The sequence below is a fragment of the Thamnophis elegans genome, chromosome 9 (assembly GCF_009769535.1).
Source record: "Thamnophis elegans isolate rThaEle1 chromosome 9, rThaEle1.pri, whole genome shotgun sequence".
Classification (NCBI taxonomy): Eukaryota; Metazoa; Chordata; class Lepidosauria; order Squamata; family Colubridae; genus Thamnophis; species Thamnophis elegans.
In genome coordinates this window covers 49,177,951-49,200,585 of record NC_045549.1, presented here as the reverse complement: position 1 = coordinate 49,200,585, position 22,635 = coordinate 49,177,951, and the positions used below count along the sequence as shown (strand labels likewise).

The window sequence follows — 22,635 nt, the reverse complement described above, 5'->3', positions numbered from 1 at the left end:
AATTATTGTTCTCTCAGTTTCCAAACGTGCACATTAGATAAGTACTTGTGGAGAGGAAAACAATCATTATCTGTAGGTAACTGCAAAGGATTAGAGATCTCAGCTGGCTGTTGTCAAGGCTGAAAGCTAATCAGCTATATAATTGGTGCTTGATGTAGCTGATGGTGCAGATATTAGTATTATTATAATACATTATATTTTTATTATGCAGCTCCTTTGTTATACAGGTAGTCCTCAACTTACAACCACAATTGAGCCCAAAATTTCTGTTGTGATACATTTGTTAAGTGAATTTTGCCCCATTTTATGACCTTTCTTGCCACATTTGTTAAGTGAATCACTACAATTGTTAACAACATGGTTGTTAAGTGAATCCTGCTTGCCACATTGACTTTGCTTGTCAGAAGGTCGCAAAAGGGGATCACATAACACTGTGACATTGCGACTGCCATAAATGTGAGTCAGTTGCCAAGTGTCCGAATGTTGATCAGGTGACCATGAGGATGCTGTGATGTAAGTGCGAAAAACAGTCATAAGTCACTTTTTTCAGTGCTGTTGTAACTTCGAATAGCCACTAAATGAACTGTTGTAAGTCGAGGACTACCTGTATATGAATACTGCCAATTTTCTTGATTAACTAAATCATTGTGATATTGCAAATTGGTATAATCTGATTACCTTAGATTTTGAATACCCTGGAAACTAAACTGCATATACACGTCATTTTGTATCTCAATTCTGTGATGGGTAAGGAACTTTGATGTTGGAGCCTTCAAAAATGCTCAAAGTTGTGCTGGGCTCCCACTAATAAGAATAAAAGAGAGGGGGGAAAACTGTCCTGCTTTCTGCTTCCCTCATGTTTATGTCAATAGATGCAAAGTGAACCTTGCTGACAGTTTTCCCAACTCTCCTGCAGACCTGTGGATTTTTCTATAACATACAGATAGTCCTCAAGTTACAACCATTATTTTAGCTACCATTCAAAGTTACAATGGCACTGAAAAAGTGACTTACAATCAGTCCTCACACTTATGAACTTTGCAGTATACCTAAAGTCACATGATTCAAATTCATGCACTTGGCAACCGCATGTATTTATGATGGTTACAGCATCCTCATTTAATCACCAGTTGTGACCTACTCTACCGGCTTCTGACAAGCAAAACCAATGAAAGAAGCCAGATTCACTTAAGGATCATGTGATTCACTTAACAACTGCAGTTATTCACTTAATAATCATGGTAAAAAGGTCATAAAATTGGGTATGATTTACTTTAACTTTGCTTAGCAATAGAAATTCTGGTCCCAAGTTTGGTCATAAATCAAGAAGCAACGATACATTTTTTAATCTGTCCCCTATTTGTTTCTACTCTTTGCAATTACAACGGCAAAGAGGGAAGACAAACATCATATCCACAGGAAGCTTTCTCAACCTGCAAGCAGAAATCCAAAATAGCCTCTAGGACACCTCCTCATTGACTACAGGAGAACAGGTATAATGCATTATTCTAAAGCAATGCTTCTCAGCCTTAACAACTTTAAAATGTGTGGACTTCAATTCACTGATTGGGAAATTCTGTTAATTAGAGTCCACATATAATTGTCAAGATAGAGAAACTCTGTTTTAGATAATTATATACAATATGAAGGAAATACAGTATGTCTACAAAGTTAATATATTTGGAAAAATAATAATTTTAGTACACTAGGAGTTTTTGAAATCAAACTTATTTTGGAAAAGCAAGAATGTATAGAAGACCAAATTGCCAAATAAAAAGCATTAACAATTGTGCTGTTTTATTTTTCGAGGAACTAACCAATGTTGTTTGAAAAGAATTTAGGCTTTGAACATCATCAGAATTCCACTCAGACAAGATAGTACATTGGAGAGAATTAATCAAATAGGCAGAAGTTTAAATCATATCCTGAAGTTTAAAGCCAGGCTGAGATGGAATTGTATCTTAACTTATATAACTTTTTTAATTAATTTTATTTGTCAGAAAAAGTCCATACGTTTTATTAGACATAGAAATATGTCTCATATTAACCCTGGTCAAACAAGCCAAATATATATTCCTTCCTTGTACTTCTAACCATCTTTAATTCATTCAGATCTTATTATCCCAACTCTTATATATTGTTGATATCATATTTCACCTAACTTCCATTAGGTACCCAGGAAATTATTGCTTCTCAAGCTTTGAAGATGCTGATATTCCACTCTGTAACCTATCTCTTGCCATGGCCAATACAGTACGCTCTGATGTCTTGATTTGGAAAGATGTATAAACAAACTTCACAGACTTTACTTGTTATTGTGCAAGATCTATACAATCTTCTAAATATTGGTTTATGTGGTCTTATTCTGGTTCTTCTAGATCCAATAGCTCATTCGGGTAATTTAGATGAAGTGTAGAACTCACCTTGTGAGCAACAGGGAGCAGCGTTGATCAGTACATCACATTACAGTATTAGCAAAATACCAATTATGGGTAAGAATATGTGCCTCTTTGCACTACAGAGGCTTCCTGGACAGTAGAGATATCTGGCTGTATGTCCAAGTGATTGGCTCTTTGTTGACATCACAGCCAGATTTATGGAGGGGAGGGGCTGCTCACTGCAGCTTGCCTGGTGAATTTTGCTCTTTTGAATTGTCAGATATCACATTCTAGTCCTAATTAAAACATAACCTCCATTAAACCAGTTATTCTTTTGGCTGAGATTCAGCAAAAACTGCCAGATGATGATTAAAATTTTGATCCTGTTTAAGAAAACACACTAGATACGTATTTCTGATTTCAATCGTGTTCAATTTGATTTTTAGGATGTACATTTAGGCCTTGCTCCCTAAGCCTGTTTTCTATGGGGTAAACCTAACTGAATATAGAGCACACATTTTATTGAAGGAAAGAATGCATTATTATTGAAATATACATACATTTGTCACATTTTCCATTGGTTGCTTATGAATTGGAGGTAAAGCAACAATTTCTTTATCATCCTGTAGAAAAGACCATAAAAGCTTACTGGGCTTCATATAGTACTGCAACAATCTATTTATTTGAATATGGAAAAAATAATGTTCATTGCTGAAATCTAGGCATAAATATTAAAATATTTTTATTTATCTCAAAGTTAAAATATAAAAAATCTATAAGAAGAAAAAGACAAAAAAAATGCAGCTAAGTAGATATGAAGTCAATTTGATTGATACACAATAGACGTCCATATTTGAGATTTGTTTTTAAAATGTGATGTAAAATAGTATACTATACATTGCAATTATAGATGTGAAACTTTATAATTATTTGCAGACCCACTGTGCAAGGGGGCAGGATCTATTAGGCTTACTTGAGAATATTTTTCAACATTCATCTAGGACTGAATAAAGCATTTCTTGATTTATGGAAATGCTTAATGTTGGCTTTATACATGTTGAGCTCACATTTTATTTTTTGTCTGTGTTTATAAAATGTGCTCCTTAATGGTACATTTTTCCTTGCTCTTTGCTATTGTCATATTCTACATTTATGTTTCAAAACTATGTATAGCTTAGCATTTGTATTAAAAAGTATGAAGAAAAATAATAGTAACTCTTGTAATTTTATTGTGAAGCTCTAGGGACACCCCTTTAGTATCAATGTTCTACTAAACCACATTACATATATCTGAAATCATTATTACATTTGTTTCATTGTTACTTCTAATGGTTTGAAATAATTATATGGAACATAAACTAACATAAATAGAAAGAAGTTAAAATTGATTTTTCATCTTTAAAAATGTACTTACTGAATGTAAAGACTTCGGAAGCAAATTTTGTTTTCTGTAAGTTGACAACATGGCTGAATGAGCTAATTTAAGATTGTATTTTGTTTCTTTGGCTTTTCCAGATACTTTTTCTTTTTCCAGACCTTAGAATCAGTTACCTATAATATAAACATATATCTAAATATTTCCTTCCAAGGTCGTCGTTTAAATAAGTAGCTGGCAATCAAAGGCAGATCACAAGGATTACCTTTACTGTCATATAACTACATTCTTATCACCAGGTCTCTATACTTTATTTTTTTCTAACTTTCTTCTTTATAAAGACTTCTTTGGGTATTTATAAAATACCCAAAAAACAGCAGCCTTGGGAATATGCCCTCTTCTATTTATCCTTCTGCTCTTGGTTTATGGAAATGGGTGTTTCCCAGGCAGCATAGACTCATGGCAACGTTGAGTGTCATAACTTGCTTGAGTTGCAATTCAAGTTTCAGTCTTTTGAAGATCTATTGACATTAGCCCAAGTTCAAATATGAAAGAAACTAGAAATAGAATCACAAATCAAACCTTGTATGTGAACATTATTCAGGAACTCAGTCTCATGGCTTTAGCTTATCAGTATGATTTTCTACCTAAATGACTATAATGAGTACCATGTTGTAATCTCTCTTTAAAATGAATTACAAATATTAGCATAAAACTGGATGTGAAAAGAAAAATAAATCTCTTGTCTGAAATTTGTTAGGTGGATGTTTAAGTAAAATGGTTACTGTAGATAAATTATTTATTGGATTGAATAATACACTTAAACCAGTTAAAGAATCAAAATGTCTCTAAGTAAAGATATTAAGTTCACAGATAAACCTTTTACTAATTAATTTCAATAATTTAATATATAATAATGATAATAGTTGATAACTTGTTTTTAATTGCTTAAGGCTTTAGGAAATCATTTTACTTTTACAGGTTTTAAACTGTACAGATCATAATACTTAAAACAGTTTACAGTATAAGTACACATCCTACCTTTTAAATATTTTCTTTGTATCTAGAAGATCTGGTTTGCATGCTAAACATCAGCAGAGAAATAGGGTATTCCAATTGTTTCCCCCCATAACTTGTCTATTCAAATAAATTGTCAAGGTAACTAGATTTCTGTTCCATAGAAACAAGCAACAAGAGATTGGTTGAATAAAAGGACAGTATTTTTTTGAAGCTTCGCAATTGTGGACTCCCAGAGATGAGGAAAAAATTCCTTCTTCCTTCACAAAAATATACCGATTTATCAGAGGTGCAAATATATTAGTTTTTCTGTGAAGAATTCATTTCATACAAATCAACATTTTTATACAAATAATCTGCCAAAATTTGTGCAGCTCTTCTTTGCCAAATACGACATAAACAAAACTGTAAATAACTAGTTTCCCCACTAAATTAAACTTTGGTGGAACCATGGATACATTAGCTTTTCCTTTAGAAAAAAAGTTGTCTCATAAATATTTAGTAGTTAAAACTGTACAAAAAGCTGTTCCTGAAATACCTTAATTCCCTATGGAAAAATACCAAACTTGAAATTCTTTGCCTTGATATTTCATAGGCATGATATGTTAGCACAGCATCTGTGTTGCTACGAATAGTGGTATGTTTGCGTTTCCTTGCACATATCATCTTGCTTTCCTGCCACTTTGTTTGTCTTGCTTTAAACACAGGCCAACTTAGGTCTCTCTTAACATCAGGTCCTCCTTGCGTTGTTCTCTTGCTTGCTGTATTTCATACTGGGCCATATTTTTGCTGTTTATTTTTCCATTAGTATTTTCTAACACCCAATGTCTGGAACAAGTTCTCCTACATTTAAAATCTACCTTTTTCGCTTTAAAACCTTTATTTTTAAAGGAGGCTTGAATTTACTTTTTTAGTAACTATAGTAGTATATTGCTTTATGTGAATTCTTATACACTTCCCTTTATTCTTCCTTCACCAACAAATCTTTCAATTTTACTTCTTTTATTAGGTCAGACTTTTTAGATGTGTTCACTTATTAGTATATCAATAACCTTTTTGATATTGAGATGTTTTAAAAGTAGTTACCATATTTTATTTGGTAGCAATATTTAACATGGCTTAGATACATAATTCTGCCAAATCAAATGTAAGTATTTCAGTTCCATTTATTTTAACAAAAGCTAACACTTCATTTTGACTATTTTTAATACACACGTCCAATGTCTGTAGAAAGATCCCAAACATAAATAAAAACACAACAAAGATAAATAGAAATGTATTTAATCCCTCCCAACAATTAAAAACATGTATTAAGGCATCTTGTTCTTTATCACTACTGACCTAATAAAAGAGAAGCCTCAAATACAAGATATCTGATCCATCGAAGTATCAACTTAGCTATTAATTTGGCTGAAAACTAATGACAATATCTATTTTTCCAAGTAAAAAATTGAAACTGAAATAAAGTGGGGCAGCATCTGAAGCCGGTATCCCATTATTTTTTGCAAAAACAAATATAATTACAAATGGCATTTTCAATAGCAATGCCAGGAATTATTTTGTCATATGCATTATATGAAAGTCTTCATATAATGTAATCCTATGCAGAAATAAATTCAATTGTTTATAATGGAGCTTATTTCATAATGAGAATATAAAACCTCTAAATGTTACTAATTTCTAGCAGCTAAGAACAGCACGGCCAGTGATAAGGGAAACTGGCTGTGGAAGTTCAGCAACAGGCAGAAAAATGGGTCAGTATTTCTGTCTTATGAGTTCAGATAATTTCTTCTTTCCTATCTGTAGGCACCATTTTTGTAACTGTTTATTTTCTTCATATATCAGCAGTTATGCCAAAGGAATATTATTTCTCTTTTTACTGACTGGCATTATCTAGAGAACACCAAATATACAATTTTCAATTAAATAATGGGGAGTAATTCTTTGGTATGGGCTAATTGCCATGGAATGAATGCATCAGTGTTGGAACATCAATAGTATGCAATGTAGTAATAGCAAAATTGTCATGAAAATAGAAATCACTGTCACTACACATTGTTTTTTGTAACTAATGGCCTTGTTTCATTTTATATTTCACACTGAAGAATATGAATTCTTAATTATGAATATGCTATGATAATGAATATGCTATGCACAAAAGTGATGCCCACTTGAATTGGGCTATACATTCTTTTTTAATGTAATTTAAGCTGGTGCATATTTTTCATAACATCAGCTACAATAAAATTTTTCAGCCTTCTAATAAAGGCTGAATGCTATGAATAGTATCTGAAATGATACTGAAGTAAATATATAAGAATCAACCATGGGATTCAAATACAAATATAAAGATTAAGAGGTCTAGAATTTTTAGAGCATTTTAAGTGTTCAAAAATTAGCTATGTTGATTTCATTTACCACCAAAGATTTTTATGATTTAGTACAGTGAATAACAATATACATTAAAATTACATATTGTTACAGTCAGTGTCATGACAAAGTACATCAACACTGCCTTTGACATATTTCCTCTAAAGGAAAACATGTGATTGGACGAAAATCATAAAGAAAAATGATGCTCTTGATGGGTACATTTTAACACATTTCAACATGTGTGGAACTGTTATTTATAAAACTTGTGGGGGGGAAATCAATGTTATTACAATGTGGATTCAGCTAAGGTTTTCCTATATTAAAGTCCTCCTATTCATCATCCTTCGAGCCCGTTTTGCTCAGCTGTAAAAAGACAAAAATAATTTTATCAGTTTTCTGTGACACTAAAGAACAATTAAAATCCATGTGACAATTTTATTATAGACCACTGAAGTTTGTAAAATATTTTTTTTTTATTTACAGATTGGGTCTTCATACGTGAAATTAAAAAAAGATTTGTTTTTCTTTGAGTTCTCATGTATTTAGCTATCTGTAAAATGAAGAGAAGTGAGCCAAAATAATAACAGAGAGATATATTAGACAAATATTGGGAAAAAAATATCATATGCTTTGTAGGCAGTTCTGTATTTTTTCTTAGATGCATTTATACTGAGAACACACAACTGTTGCTATTTTCATCATACCGTGTTTCCCCGAAAATAAGAGAGGATCTTATTTTCTTTTGACCCCCGAAATAAGCGCTTAGTCTTATTTTCGGGGAGGTCTTATTATTTTTGAGGTGCAGGTGGTGAGCAGGGTCACCTCATGGCTGCTGCTATGTTGCAACATTTTTGGGCAGGGCTTATTTTCAGGGAAGGGCTTATTTTAGCACATATGCTTCAAAGTCCAATTAGTCTTATTAACTGGGGAGGTCTTATTTTGGGGGAAACAGGATAACATTATTCTATTGGGTTGTGTCCTACATAGTATAAGTTCGCAAAATTGTAGTATACAAGTTAGAGTGTCTGCTATTCTTAATGAACCCCTTTATGTCCCGGATCAGCAATTGAATACAATTGTGATATATCTAAGGAAAAGATGGATTTTTTAGATGAAAAATAGTGTTACTAATTTTTATATAATTATTAAACTACTTATTTCTTTTATTTGTACTAAACACCATACAAACATAAAAAGGTATTAACATGTTTTTTTGTAAATGCTTCTGAAATGCAAACAATAAGCTTATCAGAAAAACCCTTGATAAGCTGTAAATATGGGTTTTCTGCCAAAATGGGCATGGCTATAGGTGATATGGCTTCAGTTGAAGAACAAAGAGACTAGGAGGCGTGATAAACTAGAATATGCATATTGGATTGGTAACAGATAGTTTTCACTTTAAAATGGTAATTGGGAGTAATACTTCCATTGCTAAGTGTCATATAGCATGTCACATGACTACTGATTTAAATGGAAATTGTACCAGTTTCAGTAATTGAATTGAATTGAATTTATTGCATTTATATGCCGCCCTTTTCCCCGAAGGGGACTCAGGGCGGCTCACAATCCAAGTCAGGGAAGGGGATACAGATAAGGGTTAAAAACACGAACAAAACAATACACAATTTAAAAGGCACACAGCAACCATACTATTTGAGAGGGGGGGGGGCAAAAGCTCTTTAGCCCCAGGCCTGTCGGAACAGCCAGGTTTTAAGGGCTTTGCAGAAGGCCTGGAGGGTGGTGAGGGTTCGAATCTCCACGGGGAGCTCGTTCCAGAGGGTTGGAGCAGCCACAGAGAAGGCTCTCCTCCGGGTAGTTGCCAGCCGGCATTGGCCAGCGGATGGAATTCGGAGGAGGCCTAATCTGTGGGATCTAATCGGTCTATTGGAGGTAATTGGCAGCAGGCGGTCTCTCAAGTACCCAGGTCCAATACCATGAAGGGCTTTATAAGTGACGACTATCGCCTTGAAGCATATCTGAAGACCAATAGGCAGCCAGTGCAGCTCGCGGAGGATAGGTGTTACGTGGGTGAACCGAGGTGCACCCACGATCGCTCGCGCGGCTGCATTCTGGACAAGCTGAAGTCTCCGAATGCTCTTCAAGGGCTGCCCCATGTAGAGCATGTTGCAGTAGTCCAGTCTAGAGGTCACAAGGGCACAAGTGACTGTTGTGAGGGCCTCCCGGTTCAGGTAGGGACGCAACTGGTGCACCAGGCGAACCTGGGCAAATGCCCCCCTGGTCACAGCCGACAAGTGGTGTTCGAAAGTCAGCTGTGGTTCCAGGAGGACTCCCAAATTGCGGACCCTGTCTGAGGGGCGTACTGTTTGACCCCCCAGCCTGAGAGATGGAAAACTTGGCCAATTAGTAGGAGGGAAACACACCAGCCACTCGGTCTTATCCGGGTTGAGTACAAGCTTGTTAACCCCCATCCAGATCCTAACAGCCTCAAGGCACTGGCACATCACGTCAACCGCTTCACTGAGTTGGCACGGGGCGGACAGATACAACTGTGTATCGTCCGCATACTGATGGTATTTTATCCCGTGCCGTCGAATGATGTCACCCAGCGGCTTCATGTAGATATTAAACAGGAGGGGGGACAGGACCAAACCCTGCGGCACCCCATAATTCAGGGGCCTAGGGGTCGATCTCTGCCCTCCGACCAACACCGACTGCGACCTGTCCGAGAGGTAAGAGGAGAACCACCGTAGAACAGTGCCTCCCACCCCCACCTCCCGCAGTCGTCGCAGAAGGATATCATGGTCGATGGTATCGAAGGCCGCTGAAAGGTCAAGGAGCACTAGGACGGAGGCATGACCTCCATCCCTGGCTCTCCAGAGATCATCGGTCAGCGTGACCAAAGCGGTTTCCGTAGAAATCATTAGGCAAATCCTGCAGGGTTATAGTGTCCCACAGTCACATGATCCCCATTTGCGGGATCCTGTCAGCTTCCCTGTTGATTTTGCTTGTTGAAAGCAAGCAATGAGGTTTATAAATGCCAATCACATAACCACAGGAAGTTTTGACTGTTTTTAATTGCAAGCTACTTGCCAACTGCCCAAATTACAATTATATGATAATGGGGAGGTTGCAATAGTCACAACTATGAAGAACAGTTGTTAAGCTCCCTCATTCACCACTACTGTTACTTTGAAAGGTTTTTGAAAGAGAGGTTGCTGAACAATGGTATCTGTATGGAACTTTTAAAATCCTAATGCATGCAAACATATATTTTTAAAAAATGCTTAAGATACTCTTCTGGATACTCTTTTCAATGGATTCCAAAGACAATATGGATACTTGGAACTAACTCCTTCCTCCTTTTTCTAAATTAGTATTTGAAATATGAAGAATACAATGTGACTTCTGAGGGACAACAATTGAATAAGTTGGGCCCCTGTTTGTGCTTTTTAAGGAGTTGGAGAATTTGTTGAAACTCTTTGGCTTTGCTCTCAATTTTTTTTAACTGATTTGAACCAGTAACTGATATAAATGTGAAAGGAAATTGCTGCCTATTTTGCATTCAACTGCCTTTATACTACAATTATCTAGTTTTAATAATCCATTTGTAAAAATCATAAAATAGTTATATTATTTTAATTTCATTATTGCATACTGTATGAAATTTGCCTCAGATTTAGTTGAAAACAGTTGTAGCACTTCTACAGAATGATATAGATTGTTAGTGCTTAATTAAATATTTATATTTTTTTTCTTTAGGATGGAGTACAAGATTTCTGAAACACTGATCAAGACAAAAAAAAACATACAGGTATCAATGCTTAGAAATGGTTTAAAAAGATTGAAATACTTACATGCTTTATAAAAACACGAGGAAAATCCCATTATCATTCATATCCAAAATGGTTAAAAAAAGAAAAAAGAAAAAAAAATTAGATACTGCTAAAATCTCCCCCAAATTACCATTTTGATATTGTTAATTTTCAACACCCTTACCTTGATTACGTCAACCCAATTCCATCCTCGAGGAAGTTCTCCTTTGTGATCTAGTAAAAATAAAAATTCTGTATGCATTTCTGCAATTTGAATTCAAGCATCTGTTTTAAAATCAAGGTATTAATTTATATCATAGTTTGTGTTTAAGCTTAAAATAGCAAACTCTGGCTTATCGCTAACTGTCATGAATAACTGGGCAATGCTTGGCAGTGATGAGGAACTTATGGCCCTCCAGATGTTTCTGAATTTTAACTGTCAATATCCCTGACTATTAGTCATGCTGATAGTTCTGGTTCAGCGACATAAATTCCACAAAAGAATAGAATTCATTACTATTCTGAAACAAAGATTACTGAGAAATACCTATTGTGCACAAAAGTTCAGCATAAATCACAATACAGGGAAAAGGCTGTATTTGCTATATTCTATATAAAGGTAAAGGTTCCTCTTGCACATATATACTAGTCGTTCCCGACTCTAGGGGCCGGTGGTCATCTCCATTTCAAAGCCAAAGAGCCAGTGCTGTCCGAAGACGTCTCCATGGTCATGTGGACAGCATGACTAAACGTCGAAGGCACACGGAATGCTGTTATCTTCCCACCAAAGGTGGTCCCTATTTTTCTATTTGTATTTTTACATGCTTTTGAATTGCTACGTGGTCAGAAGCTGGGACAAATAACAGGAGCTCACTCCATTACATGGTGCTAGGGATTCGAACTGCCGAACTTTCTGATCGACTAGCTCAGGGTCTTAGCCACTGAGCCACCACGTCCCTTATATTCTATATAGAAAACATATATTCTATGCCATACTCTTTTAATTAAAAGAAAGTTATTAGGAATAAGTTATACAAACCTGTTTTGTCAGCTAACTTCCGCTTTTGCGTTTTGGACAATTGTTCCTTTTTCTCCTTTTTTTTAGTTGGTGGTGCTGCATCAGAATGTCCAGTTGAGATGCAGTTATTTAATGCTGTCTAAAGAAATGAATTGTATTATTTATTAAGAATTTTCTGTGGTTTATTAATTCTATACTTGATATTTGCATTAAATGGGATGAAAACTGATTACATCTGTGCTTAAACCTTTCTGTTGTCAATACAATTTTTTTTGTATGATAGAATACAAAATAACTTTAACCACTGCTTCTGGGATATTGGAATTATATAGGAATGTCAAACATTGCTACGAATTGAATTCAATCTTATAGTAGAAATTGAATATCAAGAAACTGATAGATTGCATAGAAAAACATTTTCATATGTTGAGATAGGTCAACATTTGGAAATATAAACTCACCACAGTATTAACTGGTTGATTTTCCATGAAAATCTCTTTATTATCTTTAGCATATTCAAATATTGTGTATGTCATTGAGGTTCCCAGGTTAACTTCAACTTCTTCCATTAATTTATTCAATATACTTTGTTTTATGGCTGAGGATCTGGGGCAGATGACAAAGATGAGATAAAAAGTTAATTCTAGAAAGACTGCTTCTTGAACGTCTTAAGAACTGGACCACTTACATGGCATTGTTGAAGAATGCATCCATTGATATGACTGGAGCAGTTTGTGGGTATGTTTCTGGCCATGATATTTCTATAAGAAAGGCTTTGGGGTCTCCACTTTCACCAATCTAAAAACACATATAAGTCATGTCTCTGCAGGAATCCAGTCAATTCAAGCTTTAATCAACAAAAATACTGAAATAGATATTTCATTTTTACATTCAATGTCAATTTTAGAAGGAATTTTCAAGTAGTGTTATATGAACATTACAAATACAAATATGACTTCACCAGAATCCACAAAACAGATTACCGCAGTAAATGTGGCAAAATATAAATTTAATAAATTATGATTATATAAATGATCAGCAGAACCTTTCTACTATATTATACTCCATTTTCATAAACTATGAACCAGTATCTTTATGTCTAGATATATTAAGAAAATTAGTATACCCAATCTGAAAAACTTGTGTAAAACTTGGTATATAGTCTTGAGCTCTTGCTGTTTATATAACTAGTATACCTTGGTGTTGTAGCTAAACTACAAACTGTCTTAAATATTTATACAGGAAGTCCTTGCTGAACAATCACTCATTCAGTGACCCTTCAAACTTCCAATGGCATGGAACAAATGGTATTTACAACTGATCCTTGTACTTCGCAGCATCCCTGAGGTCATGTAATCACAATCCAGGAGCTTGAGTCACAATTATATTGTATTATCTCGCAATCACATGATCACTATTTGTACCTTCTTTACCAGCTTTCTACAAGTGAAGTCAAACTGGTAGGAGGTTGCAAATAGCAATCACATGGCATTGGTGAATCCATTTACTCGCAACCAGAAGTGCTGGAATTTTCATTGGTAAATGCTGTGCTCATGAGGCTTCATGTTTTACGACCATGTTGCTTAGCAATAGAAATTCCAGTCCCAATCACCGTTGTTTAATGAGACTACTTTGATAAAGACAGAATCTTAAATTTAAGAGATTAATATAGTCTGATTTGAATTAATACAATTTCTAAAAACTCACCCTATATTGAAATGAAATGGGACTAAGTTCCCTAAAACATTCATCCCCTTCATAAATAGAACGTAATGCTTCCAACTCCATCTGAAAAAAAGCACAAGCAAATACTTCATATTTTTATGTTTAATTTTAATCTTAAACTCTTCTGGGAGTTCTATAAACCACTCAACCAGGCATGATTGGATCAGTATATATGCTTAGTAAAATATTTAAAATAAATAAACAATATCTGACTGAATATAATCATCACATTTAGTAGTTTTCACAAATATTTAAAAACATCTTAAAGAACTCTATAATCCTAGGAAGCTAACCATGCTATATATGTTACATATAAATTTAAAATGTACATTTTAACGGGGGATGTCATCTGCCATAAAGTATAATCAGTAGCATTGGTTTTAAAAGACTGAAAGCAACCAGAAATTGCTTTTTGCGATGCATGAAAAATTACCTACAAAAACATAGTGTATAGAGCTCTAGAAAACTCTAATTTCCTAAAAAAAAATGATCTTAGCTACATTAGCGCAGCATCACAAATGCACAAATGTCTGGGTTTTATGGAGCCATCCTTAGTACAACCATGGAGTAGAAAGGGTCCATTTAGACCAGTGTTTTTTCAAATTTGGCAACTTTTAAAATGGATGGACTTTAACTCCCATGATTCTCCAGTCAGCATGTTAAAGTGGCCAAGTTTGAAAAACACTGGTTTAAATTGTCCAATCCGAATTCTGCTGAAGGAAACCAAACCAGGGTTTCGTGCAACGGTGGTGCTGATGACCCTATCAAAACGTCGCGGTTACCCCGTCGTCAAAGCTCCCCCCGTGTGGCACTAGCGCTTATTTGCAACACAGGCAAACACTCCACAAGTATAGAGCTTTCTTCCCTCTTATTTCTGATCCTCTACACAGCACGTCTTGCCCCCCACCATCACCCCGGCAGTTCCCACAATAAGACCCAGGGAGGGGCTGGCCTTTCCTGGCCACGCCCCCTCAAGGGGTGGTCTTCACGTAGCCCAGGACGTTTTTACTTCTTCCATTCCCGGATCCTGCCAATGTATTCCATGCTTTCGTCTCCCTCACCTCTTGGTCCTCGTTCGCCGTCATGGCGCAACACCGGGAAAGGAGACCCCCACCCCACCCCTCTCCCGGTCTCCTTTCGCTCTCTCCCCTTCCGCGGTCTCCTGGGGAAAAAAAAATTCCACAGAATTGTCAGTCCGAGAGGGAATCACGCACGGCAGATCAATACAGAAGATAGTCCTCAGTGCGCATGCGCCAAAAATGACAAGGCGGAAAGGGAGTCAGGCGTAGCGCACTTCAGCGGTGATTGGACAGTGTGACCCTCCTCCTTCCCCCAGCTGTCTATTGGCCGCTTCTTTTCACCCTACCTTCTGATTTGCACGTTCTTTACCTTAGACTGGAGCAAATCTCGGTCGGTTCCGCCTCTTTGTTTCTCCTTCTTTTCATTTGCCGCTTCACGGCACTTTAGCTCTGCCCATCTCCTAGCGCGTTCCAATAGTTGGCGCCAGGCGCTCAGGAGCCACCGTGCTTATTGGTCATTTATGGCTATCAATCTTAATTCGCCTGCTAGGTGTTTCCTCAGACAGGCCTCGGGTTTCTGTTCCGAGTGTTCCTCTGCACCCGCTTCTCGTATGGATTGTGTCGCCAAAGGCTGACGGCGAGGTGCTCCTTCCATACCCGGGGAGGTCGTAGTGCAGGTGCGGAACCTGAAATGGAGACTTGAAGATTTTAATGAAAGCAGTATACGTTCAGACTTAGTTATACTTATTAAAATAAATGGCACTTTAATCAGAGATGACGGAAGACCTATTAAGTGCATTGGACTGGTTTTGAGCATGAATGTAGCCTAAATTTATTTAATTGCCTAAATTATTTCTTCCTGAGGAATAGAATAAATCACTGTTTGCTGGAAAATATGCTAACCCGTCAACCGTAATTTGCGAATCACAGTGTTGGCCTTCATGCAGTAGAAAAGCAAAAGAACGTTCTTGCTTTATATAACGTGTAAACCCCCTCAATGTGTTTCAGCCTGTATTGAATAGCCTGCATGACTGCCATTACTATGCAATAAATGAATGCAAAACAATGTATTAATGTAAAATGAAACCAAATAAATCAAAAGAATAGAAATATGGTTTGGTGATAAATCTGGAAATAGGCTGCCTTTTTCTGCTTTAGAAGGTTTATTGATTTTATTTTATGGCCATGGCTTCCCAAATCTTGAAAAATTACTGAGAAATAAGTGTATTATGGAGATTATAAATGTAGCCATATTTGACATGAATAAGTAGGACTCCTGAATTTTTTTCTACCTGGTTCAATTTAGGGTTAGGGCAAACAATATTGCAGTGAAATGTCTAATAGAATCTAGAATTATTCAAACTCCCAAACTTTATACCTTGCTGTACAGAAAAGCCTGAATTTATTTCTGCTTGTCACATGTTTAGAGAAGAACAACTTTAAATATTCTACATATTACAATATTTATAAATAAAATTATTTTGAATATTTTTCTGCTTAAAGTTTCAGAGTATATTTGGAACTGTCAATATGAGCCCTTCACAGTGGGATTTTCCAGTGGAACTATGTTGCCGACCCATGGCCTTTGTTGCACTCACCGGTTTAGATGTTGTATATAATGCTGTTCATCGAGCTGTCTGGGATGCATTTTGTGCAAATAGGAGAGCAGACAGAGTACCAATTTCTTTTAAAGTACTTCCAGGTGATCATGAATATCCCAAATGCAGAGAAAAGGTATTACCCTAAATCTTACAGTAAAAGTTAAAAATCATACTTTAATGTAAGTTTATTTTACTGAGATTCAAATGTTTAAATTCTGGTTTTGACTATTAAACTTTTTCCAGTGTCATTTTGGAATTAACATTGGTAAAGTAATTCTTTCAAAAGAAAAGGTAGAATTATAGTTAAAGTAAAACAAACCTAACATCTTAAATAGGCTGGAAACTTTCTCTGATTATGACCTTAACAAAACATACTGTTGATGTGCAGTTATATTAAATCAAGCTGAAGAAATAATGCAACATAATTTTAAACCATTAGGAATAAGTTTAGCAAAACGCATGTCGTACATTTGCATGTTATGATTTAAATGATAAGCAGGGAAGAAAAATATAGAGAGCTAGCTCTTAGTGTAAACTGGGAGACTATAGCTTTTTGTCCTACCTTAAGCATGAAGCCAACTGTATATCAGTCATTGTCTCTTATCTCTAAGAAGAAAGCAATGCCCAATGACTTCTGAAATTTTGCCAAGAAAAATATAAAGATTAGTCCAGGCAATCATCAGGTGTCAATGTTTACTTAAAGGGACCAAAAAAATGCCATCTGTCTGCAGTAGTGATGATACCATTTTTCAACTTTTCAGAGAGTGACATATGAATGGTACATTCCAAAGGGTATCCTGAAAACAGGTTGGATGAACAAGCATTTGAATTTGGTTCCTGCGCTTGTTGTGGTATTTTATGAGCTAGACTGGGATGAGCCACAGTGGAAAGAAAAGCAATCAGAGTGTGCTACTAGAGTTGAAATTGTCAGGTATTTTATGTATTCTATAAAGTACTGTTTTACAGTAATACTGAAGAGTGAAAGAAGATATAATTCACACTTTTCTGGTTTTAGCATAGAAGATGTTATCTATCTAAATGCTTCTTTAAAATAAAAGCTTTACTATGATTAAAGCACATGTCAGCTAAAAAGTCTTATACTGCAGTTCCTTTTTAGAATCTAAGTGGTAAATAAAACACCAATTTTTTAGTCTTGTGAAGTTTTTACATCTGTATATTTATTATTACCCATCTGAAAGAACAAATAAATTTTAGTTTGTTAAGTCTTTATAATCTTTGGTTAGTTTGATGTCTTATTTTTTTCAGGCAGAGTTTGCAGGGCCGAAACACAAAAGTTGCTGTAGTTTTAATTCAGAAGAAAACACCCTTACCTCCAGGTAAAATACACTTTAACTAGAGTTGTGTGACTAAAACATGCTAATGTAAAGAATTGTGGAATGTTATTCTTGTTTAGTGACCTGAAATATGAGCAGTAAAAACAGTTGGAAATGGTTTAGGTTGGAATCCAGTATTCATCTTCCACTTATGAAATTTTTGTCAATGAAAGCAGGACACTTTCCCCTAAATAAACCAAGAAGGATTGTCCTGGATGATTGGATATTCTTGGAAACAGATTTGTAAAAGTTTGCCCCATTGCATTTTTGACAATCAAAGCAGTTCTGTTAAGGGCAGAAAAGACTAGATGTGTTAAAATAAACAGGAACTTTTTGTTTATAATACAACTACAATTTGTAACTGATATTTTTGCAGTACAATTTTACTTGTTAGGAAAAATAAGACAAGAAAAGATATAGATACAAGATACATCTAGGAAATATTTTAATAAAGCCTTTGGTTACGATTAGAGTCTGCAATATAGAAATTCATGGAGGAAAGATTTTTTCCCCTCCATTTGAAAATGCTTAATTCATTTAAATTAACTTGAAAGAGCGGTCCGTCAAGCCAGTTGCTCTCAAATGTTTTACAGCAATTGTTAACATCGGAAATTTGGATGAATCTGGACATAATTATTTGCTATAGTCTAAAAGCCATCAGTCTATAAAATGGATCAGCCTTTCCTATGGAATGAATCAGTTAATTATTTCAGCTTTTGCATAATGAATAAAAAAGTTAATAGCTGGAAAGAAAATAAGCAAGCTCTGAGAGAACCAAGGACCCCTCATTTCAACCCTGAGCTACAGATGTTTGCCTTTCTTGATTACAGCTGTGTGCAGAGGAGCAGTAATTCTGATTCTAGTGGAGTGGTTGTAGTCAGAGTGGAAGGAGAGATCAAGCCTTGGGCATTCAGTCTGGATTGCCATAGGGCTGATCCCTTCCTGATTTTACTATCTCAGATGATAAGATATCATCAGTACTGATAGTACTTGGCTATACAACTCCAGATTGAATGGGAGATACAGTGGAAGTCTTGACCTTGTGTTTGGAAGTTAATATGGGTTTGAAAGGGGAAGAATAAATTAAAAACCAAACAGCTGGCTATTATTCTAAAAGCCAACTGATTACAAGACAATTCCAGTTTTACTTGTGATTAGGCTTGTGATCTCCCAAAGTAAGATGAGTCATAATTTGGTAACAATTTATGCCAGATGAAGAGATGCAATGTGTGCCCTAAGGACTTTTGCTCAATTTGGGCTTGTATTCCAGTTAAGATCATTCCTGGAGTGGGAGACAGTAGTAATAGCTACTCATATCTTTACTCCTCATGCCTGGATTATTGTGATTTCCTTTACATAGGACCACCTAGAAATGACAGGTAGTGCAACATGCAGTGTTCTGTATATGAATGGAACTGTTTTGATATTCCTATATAACGTATGTTGTGGGAGCTGCATTCATTACCAGTTTCTGTTTTCTGTGTGCAATTCAACGTGTTGCATGTCTTAGGACTTGGATATCTGTTAGACTGCTTGGTTTGAGTAGAATTTGCCCTTCTGAGGTATACAGAGAGAACATTTATTAAAAGGTATTTGTTCTCTGCTGAAGGTCATATCTTGTGCAGTTAGATACCCTTCATCCTATTTATTAACATTTATATGTTTTGTAGATTAGTTAAATTGGCTCAATTGAAGAGGCATAATCTCTTATTATTACTTGTAAGAAATAAATTGAAACAAAACACATCGATATTCCTTGAAATGGTGATGCTGATACTTTTGATAATCATGTTGATTACCAGTGATTCTATGTACTGTTTTCTTCACATTTTTTTATCTTGTATGGCTGTTTTCAGTTTCATTGTTTCCTAAATTCATCATAATAAAGTTTGTGAATATTTGAATTAAGATCATTCAAATCATTTTTAATGTGCTTGTCTGTATTTGCTTTAGGAGAAGATGTTATTGCTTCAGAAAGGGCAGCAGCTTTATGTAATGTTTGTGACCTCTCTGGAAAGTCCCTATTTGTTTTGCCACACACTGATCATCTTGTAGGTTACATTATAAGGTAAGCAGATAATGCAAAATATAGGCTTTTCTGTATTACCATATTTTCTGGAGTATAAGACGCACCAAGGTTTTGAAGAGGCAAATTTTTTAAAAAAGTTTTTACACTCTGCAAACCTCCCAAAACGGCCTGTTTTCCATGAGAACGGGTGTAGTTTTTTTTTTTTTAAAGGGCATGAATAGTCCTTAGGAGGCTTGTAGAGTGCTCCTGGGGGATGAGGGGGACAAAAACGAGCAAAAAAACTGCCTGTTTTTCGCAAAAATGGGCCCAGTTTTTTTTGTCAAAAAAGGGCATTAGGAAGCTTATAGTGTGCTCCTGGGGGTGGGGGTGGGGCAAAATTGAGCAAAAAACGACCCATTTTTTGCTCATTTCTGCCTTCCCCGCCCCCCAGGAGCTCTCTGAACTCTTCCTACAAGCTATGCACGACCATTTTGGTGAAGGGGCGGAGTTTTAGGAGGCAAAAAAATGCTATATTCAGTGTATAAGATGCACCCAGGTTTTCAGCCTCTTTTTTGAGAGAAAAAGGTGCATCTTATAGTCCGAAAAATACGGTACTTCTTGAGAGGCAGTAATCTTTGTTGATATCCTTAGAAGTATGCTGGTATAATTTACTGTAATGTAATTGGTATAACAATGCTTTTCACAATTTAAAATAACTTTTTACTGACATAAAGTGGGACTAGGAACTCCAGAGCCCCAAGATTATTCGATCAAAATTAAGTAGGAAAAAAGATCCCTCTCCATTTTTGGGGCAATTTAATTTTGTTAAGGGAAAAGTTAAAACAGATGTGTTAAGTTGCTGTTACTTTTATTTTTTCTGAATCCTACTCAAATGTCATTTCCAAGCTTACACGTTTAGGTTATTACAATTAAGCCCTTTCGTCCCTCAGTGATTGAAGGGGAAAAAGGATGAATACCTTGCCAAAAGTATACTTGGATCTAAAACATTTTCAGCTAGAGGCATTTATGAATTTTTAAAATGTTTATTATCTGTTTTTATTTTGAAGTAAAGGCTAAAATACAAAACTCCAAAAAATAAAAAAGGAAAAAATCCACAAAACAATCAAGATTAAAAAAGAAAAAGATGCACAAAAAGGCAACATATTATATACATATATTACCCCCCCCCCAATTGAATAATGATTAATACATTACTATGAAGTAGAGGAATTTGGTAAAGTTGTAGGCTTAAAAATAAATAAAAATAAAACAACGATTACTAAATATCTTACATAAAGGCAAAATAAGGAATTAAGAGAATTGGAAATGCAAATAGGTAAAAAGGTAAAAAATCTTGAAATCTGGCTAACTGCTAAATGTAAAAGAAGACAATTATTCAAAATTATTACAACAAATACAAAAGGACATGGAAAATTGGGCTAAATTACAATTATCACCGATGGGGAAAATTGCAACCATAAAAATGAATATCTTACCAAAAATTTTATTTCTATTCCAAACTGTACCAGTAAAATTAGGGATTTTTTTTTTTTTTTTTTTTTTGTGGAACTAAAGAAAATAATTTTAAAATTTATTTGGCTGGGGAAAAAAGCTAGGATAAAATTAAAATTACTACAGGACTTTAGAATTAAAGGAGGATTTGGCCTCCCAGATTGGGAGCTTTATTATAAGGCAGCAGTGGTAACAATCTGGCTCAAAGAATGGATAATATTTCAAAATAAAAGAATATTGACGATAGAGGGTCATGATTTACAGGTGGGCTGGCATGCTTTTATCTGGGAGGGAAAGAGTAAAGCCCATAAATATTTTCAGAGGCATCAGGTAAGAGGAGCCTTACTAGAAATATGGAGGAAAATCAAAATAAACTTCTACACAAAAATACCCAGATGAATATCAACCATGGAAGCAATTATCTATACCAATGTAATAGATTTGAATATGATATTGACATATAAGGAGTTATTGGATGGGCAAGGAAAACTTAAAAAAAATCAGGAGTTAAAATTACAGGGAATTGAATTAGGCTGGTGGCCATACCTACAAATTCTAACAAGATACAAAAAGGACTTAGAACAGTACGGATTTCAAAATGAACAACAAAATAGTAAGAAGAACAGAAGAAAAAATAATTACAATAACATACAATTGTCTTTTAAAATTCAAAATGGAGGAGGAAACCGTGAAGGGCTAAAAATTTCAGATATAATATTGAATTGGAGCACTGGGAAAAAGTATGGGGAAAAATTATAAATTGACTGTCAGCATCTTATAAGGAAAACATTTACAAAATGTTTTATAGGTGGCATTTATCCCCGGTGAGATTGGCCAAAATGTTCCCAAATAGATCTCCAAACTGTTGGAAATGTAACCACCAACAGGGAATCTTCTATCATATGTGGTGGACGTGTCCGAAAGCCAAAGAATTCTGGACCAAAATTCAAAAATGTTTACAAGAAATAATAGAACAAAAAATTGACATGAACCCTGAGCTGTTTTTTCTAGGAATAATAATAAAAAATATTAGTGAGGATATCCAATATTTAATGCTTCATATAACCACTGCTGCCAGAATGTCATATGCCCAAAGTTGGGAACTAAAAACTATTCCATCAAATGCAGAAACCATAAAAAAGGTGTTAGAATGCTCAGAAATGGACAAACTAATGATGGAACTAAGAGACAGAGAGGAAACAGTACTACAAGATATGGAACAGGTGGTATAACTGGCTTGAAAAGAGGTGTAAAATCAATGCATAAGGAACATAGCAAACACAATGAAAAGAGATGGCATATATTTAGAAAGCAATAGAGATGGAAATATTGTATATAGATGTATATATTGTAAAAATGAGAAAGTAAACAAAGAAGAATATGTATAAAATAATAGAATGGAAAATGGAAAACCCGAAATCAAAAATACTGATAACAAAAAGCTGGAAAAGTGTAATTTTGATTCTAATTTTTGGAAAATGTCAAATAAAAAAAATATTAAA

The 22,635-nt window shown here is 35.2% G+C and overlaps 2 protein-coding genes across 4 annotated transcripts in view; one reads left to right on the top strand and one right to left on the bottom strand.

Moving 5' to 3' along the window:
• Window positions 1-2,972: 2,972 nt before the first annotated feature.
• RWDD4 (RWD domain containing 4) lies at window positions 2,973-14,908 on the bottom strand. 3 transcript variants are annotated; one of them, XR_004255970.1, is made up of 8 exons: window positions 14,442-14,573; window positions 13,642-13,722; window positions 12,623-12,732; window positions 12,396-12,540; window positions 11,956-12,073; window positions 11,101-11,150; window positions 3,793-3,929; window positions 2,973-3,001 (listed from the first exon to the last, which is right to left on the bottom strand). XR_004255970.1 is itself a non-coding variant. In XM_032224139.1 (8 exons), exons 1-8 carry the CDS (start codon window positions 14,742-14,744, stop codon window positions 7,474-7,476), a joined length of 564 nt encoding a protein of 187 aa, XP_032080030.1. In that variant the 5' UTR covers window positions 14,745-14,908; the 3' UTR covers window positions 6,035-7,473. The 3 variants fall into 3 exon arrangements, 1 of the variants encoding a protein (XP_032080030.1); XR_004255969.1 differs by lacking the exon at window positions 14,442-14,573 and adding an exon at window positions 14,721-14,908 and having other exon boundaries at window positions 2,975-3,001; XM_032224139.1 differs by lacking the exons at window positions 2,973-3,001; window positions 3,793-3,929; window positions 14,442-14,573 and adding exons at window positions 6,035-7,506; window positions 10,959-10,961; window positions 14,721-14,908.
• A 228-nt stretch (window positions 14,909-15,136) lies between these two features.
• TRAPPC11 (trafficking protein particle complex 11) overlaps window positions 15,137-22,635 on the top strand; it is a 44,491-nt gene continuing 36,992 nt past the window's right edge. The window contains exons 1-5 of the mRNA XM_032223706.1: window positions 15,137-15,355; window positions 16,182-16,412; window positions 17,041-17,210; window positions 17,546-17,616; window positions 19,567-19,681. Of these exons, the coding sequence (XP_032079597.1) occupies window positions 16,209-16,412; window positions 17,041-17,210; window positions 17,546-17,616; window positions 19,567-19,681 (560 nt within the window). The 5' untranslated portion in view covers window positions 15,137-15,355; window positions 16,182-16,208. The remainder of the gene's footprint in view (window positions 15,356-16,181; window positions 16,413-17,040; window positions 17,211-17,545; window positions 17,617-19,566; window positions 19,682-22,635) is intronic.

Coding starts and splice junctions, on each gene's coding strand:
- RWDD4 (XM_032224139.1), bottom strand. CDS start 14,744: ATGACGGCGAACGAGGACCAAGAG. Junction 13,723..14,720: donor CGGCGAACGAGGACCAAGAG/GTGAGGGAGACG, acceptor GCTTTTTTTCAG/ATGGAGTTGGAAGCATTACG. Junction 11,151..11,955: donor GAAGTTAGCTGACAAAACAG/GTTTGTATAACT, acceptor TATTTTTACTAG/ATCACAAAGGAGAACTTCCT.